Source organism: Miscanthus floridulus, chromosome 13 (assembly GCF_019320115.1).
Source record: "Miscanthus floridulus cultivar M001 chromosome 13, ASM1932011v1, whole genome shotgun sequence".
Lineage (NCBI taxonomy): Eukaryota > Viridiplantae > Streptophyta > Magnoliopsida > Poales > Poaceae > Miscanthus > Miscanthus floridulus.
Genome location: NC_089592.1, coordinates 9,850,435 through 9,853,899, shown reverse-complemented (window position 1 = coordinate 9,853,899; position 3,465 = coordinate 9,850,435). Strand labels below are relative to the sequence as shown.

The window sequence follows — 3,465 nt, the reverse complement described above, 5'->3', positions numbered from 1 at the left end:
ACAAATTGAGTGAGACGACCTCCAGAATCACTCGGATGATAAATAGATATAGGCCTTATTTAAATTCAGGATATAAAGTTTTGGGTGTCACATCGAATGTTATATGGATATTGTATAGGTATTTTGATACTAATAAAAAAATAAATTATAGAATCCATAAATAATTCACGAGATGAATTTATTAAGCCTAATTAATCCGTCATTTGTACATGTGTACTGTAGTATCATACTATTAAATCGTGAACTAATTAGATTTAAAAGATTCGTTTTATAAATTAATCGTAAACTGTGTAATTAATTATTTTTTAATTTATATTTAATACTCCGTGGCAGTAAACTACAAGGAGGAACCAGGAAAGGAAAGAAGAAAAAAACACCTCGCCGACGGCGGCGGCGTCCTTTTCTCCTGCCGCTGGCCTGCCCGCGCGATAAATATCTCACAGCTCCTCTTTCTCTACGCACTGTTCTCCAGGCCGACGGCTTGTCCTCGTCTCCAACGCCGGCAAGAGCTACGGCGCTTCCCAATCCGCAGATGCAGGTCGAGCTCGTCGCGGTGGCCATTGCTATTGCTAAGCGCGAGATGAAAGACGCTTGCGGAAACTGGTTAGCTCTTCCTTCACGTACATGATTTCTTTAATTTTCCCAGCCCAGCAGCTCGTGGTGGCTCCTCCATTTTGATTTTTGGAAGCTTGCGACTGATTTCTCTTCCCCTCCACCTTTCCCAACTTCCGACCGAACCCCCTCCCCTTCGGTTCCCCGATTCATCCTCACCCGCAGCCACCTAGCGCCGCTCAATCCGTCTCGTCCAGCAAGCCCCGTCCCAAATCCTCGATTAAAATCAATGGCTTGCTTCCCCAAAATCCCGGATTTGTATATTTCGTGACTGGATTTTTCACTCTTGCGCATCGATTTCTTGGTGGCTGGGCAGACAAATTCGTCGCCCTTGCTGGCTGGCGGAGCAGCTCGTCAATGGCTGGACCAGAGGCGCTCGTCCATGGCTGGACAGGCGGCTGATCCCGCTTTTTCTCCAACACAAGTTTGAGCAATGTCGAGGCTCTTCTCGTCCGCCGAGTTCGAACCATGTTTGAGAGTCGGTGCAAATTTTTTATTCTCTGAGTTCGAACCATGTTTGAGAGTCGAACCGAGAAATATTTTCCCTCGGTTCGGTTTGTCCAGTGTTGAAATCGACTTCTACTCCCCTTTCCCTTTCCTCACGGTTCGGTTTGACAACACACTGGAGCTGCTCTTATAGATTTTCCCCATCTTTTCTTCCATTTTTTACTGCTCAAATTGTGCCTTTGCCCTTTGATCCGCTGTGAATTTCTCTGCTTAATTTATCTGTAGATACAGGTAGCCAAGGAGACATCAAATGGGGGCGTTCTTGAGCTCCGCCGCCAGCAAGGACCAGCAGTGGGAGCACGGCGAAGCTCCACGACCAGATTCCTCCAAGAGTATGCGGCTTTCGACCCCTCTCTGCAGCCACGGCCACCCGAGGCTGATCCCGGGGCTCCCGGATGAGATCTCTCTGCAAATCCTCGCGAGGATGCCGCGGATGGGGTACCTCAAGGCCAAGATGGTTTCCCGGAGCTGGAAGGCGGCGATAACCAGCGCAGAGCTGTACCGGCTGAGGAAGGAGCTCGGTGTGGCCGAAGAGTGGTTGTACATACTGATGAAGACGGCAGATGATCAGAAGCTGGTTTGGCACGCTTTCGATCCGGTTAGCAACCAATGGCAGAGGCTGCCACTCATGCCTGGGATCAGTCATAGCAGAGTCTATGGGTTGGGCTTGGGGGATCTGGTGAGTGCTGGCATAAGTATCTTTGACATTATCAGAGGCTGGCTTGGTCATAAGGAATTGTTAGGCAGTATACCATTCTGTGGCTGCGCTGTCGGCGCTGCTGATGGCTGCCTCTATGTTTTGGGTGGGTTCTCTAGAGCTTCCACGATGAAATGCGTGTGGAGGTATGATCCCTCTGTCAATTCATGGCAGGAGGTGAGCCCGATGAGCACCGGGCGTGCCTTTTGCAAGACTAGCCTGTTGAACAACAAGCTGTATGTTGTTGGCGGTGTCAGCAAAGGCAAGAATGGGTTAGCTCCGCTAAAATCCGCTGAAGTGTTTGACCCGGCAACTGGGGTTTGGGCTGAGGTGCCAGATATGTTATTCTCCAAATCGCAAGCTCTACCGATGGCCTTAGCTGATCTACTGAAGCCTATTGCTACCGGAGTGACCTCATACAGAGGGAAGCTATATGTTCCTCAGAGCCTTTATTCCTGGCCCTTCGCTGTTGATGTTGGTGGAGAGATCTTTGATCCGGAGACAAATTCATGGGAACAAATGCCTACGGGCATGGGTGAAGGTTGGCCTGCAAGGCAGGCTGGAACGAAATTGAGTGTTGTTATAGATGGCAATCTGTATGCCTTGGAGCCAGCAACTTCTTCTGGCAGTGCCAAGATAAAGATGTACGATGCTCAAGAGGATACTTGGAAGGTTGCTGTAAGCAAGGTACCTGTTGGGGCCTTTGCCGAGTCAGACAGTCCTTACTTGCTTGTTGGATTTCTTGGAAAGCTCCATTTGATCATCAAGGATGCGGGTAGCAGAATCGATGTCATGCAAACGGACTCTCTGAAACCAATGGATTCGCCAGCCCTTTTGACTGGCATAACATGCCAAGTCCCAGATGTCTCCTTGGAACAGGCGGATGTTTGGAAAGCCATTGCGTCGAAAAGTATCACAACTGCTGAACTTGTCAGCTGTCAGGTTCTTAGCATTTGAGTTTTTAAGGTTGAGTTTCTCTGGATCTTTGTATAAGTTTGTGCAGTAGATATGTTTCTGCCGCACATCTGATTTGTCAGGTAACTTCTTGTGGTTTCAACCTAAAGAACAGATATAATCTTCGTCTTCTGCTACAAATGTGATCAATGTCTTCTGCTACAAATGTGATTAGTGAACTGTACATATGTGTGTGCAATGTGGGTAATTCAGTTTTGTAATCGTTTTGTTCTACTCTTATCTATGTATATAACATTACATAAAACTGAATAAGGTTGTTGCAGCTTTTGTCCAATTCTAAAGGCAACAGCGCTGAGTCAATCACCAAAGTAATCTGAACCCTGTCCATTGTTCAAACTGCTGTAGATTCCAGTTTTCATACCTTTTAGCTTGGTTTCTGCATGGAAAGTGTGTGCAATGATCAACAATGATCCCCTTGAAGAGACATGTGTTTCCTCCATCCAGTGATGCATTCCAGAACCTGCTGATCTTTACTTGCAAAAAAAAAAAAAAGTTTTGGTCAGTCAACTTGAAATAAAGTATGTTCTGTTCCTGACTTGCGTTCAGTCTTGGATCTGTACATATGTTCTTTGCTCGCTTTTCTTTCTTTGGTTCTACATGGCAGCACATAAGAGTTCCACATCAGAACATTCTAATGCAAGAAAATCAGGTGTGATCTCTGGATAATATGATAT

General features: G+C 46.6%; 1 protein-coding gene across 2 annotated transcripts; it reads left to right on the top strand.

Annotated features, from left to right (window-relative positions):
• The first annotated feature begins 415 nt into the window (after positions 1–415).
• Positions 416–2,954, top strand: LOC136500602 (F-box/kelch-repeat protein At1g22040-like). Of its 2 annotated transcripts, none has more exons than XM_066495996.1 (2): positions 416–603; positions 1,351–2,954. In XM_066495996.1, exon 2 carries the CDS (start codon positions 1,370–1,372, stop codon positions 2,771–2,773), a length of 1,404 nt encoding a protein of 467 aa, XP_066352093.1. In that variant the 5' UTR covers positions 416–603; positions 1,351–1,369; the 3' UTR covers positions 2,774–2,954. The 2 variants fall into 2 exon arrangements, with proteins under 2 accessions (XP_066352093.1, XP_066352091.1); XM_066495994.1 differs by having other exon boundaries at positions 418–603; positions 1,345–2,954.
• The last annotated feature ends 511 nt before the right edge of the window (positions 2,955–3,465 follow it).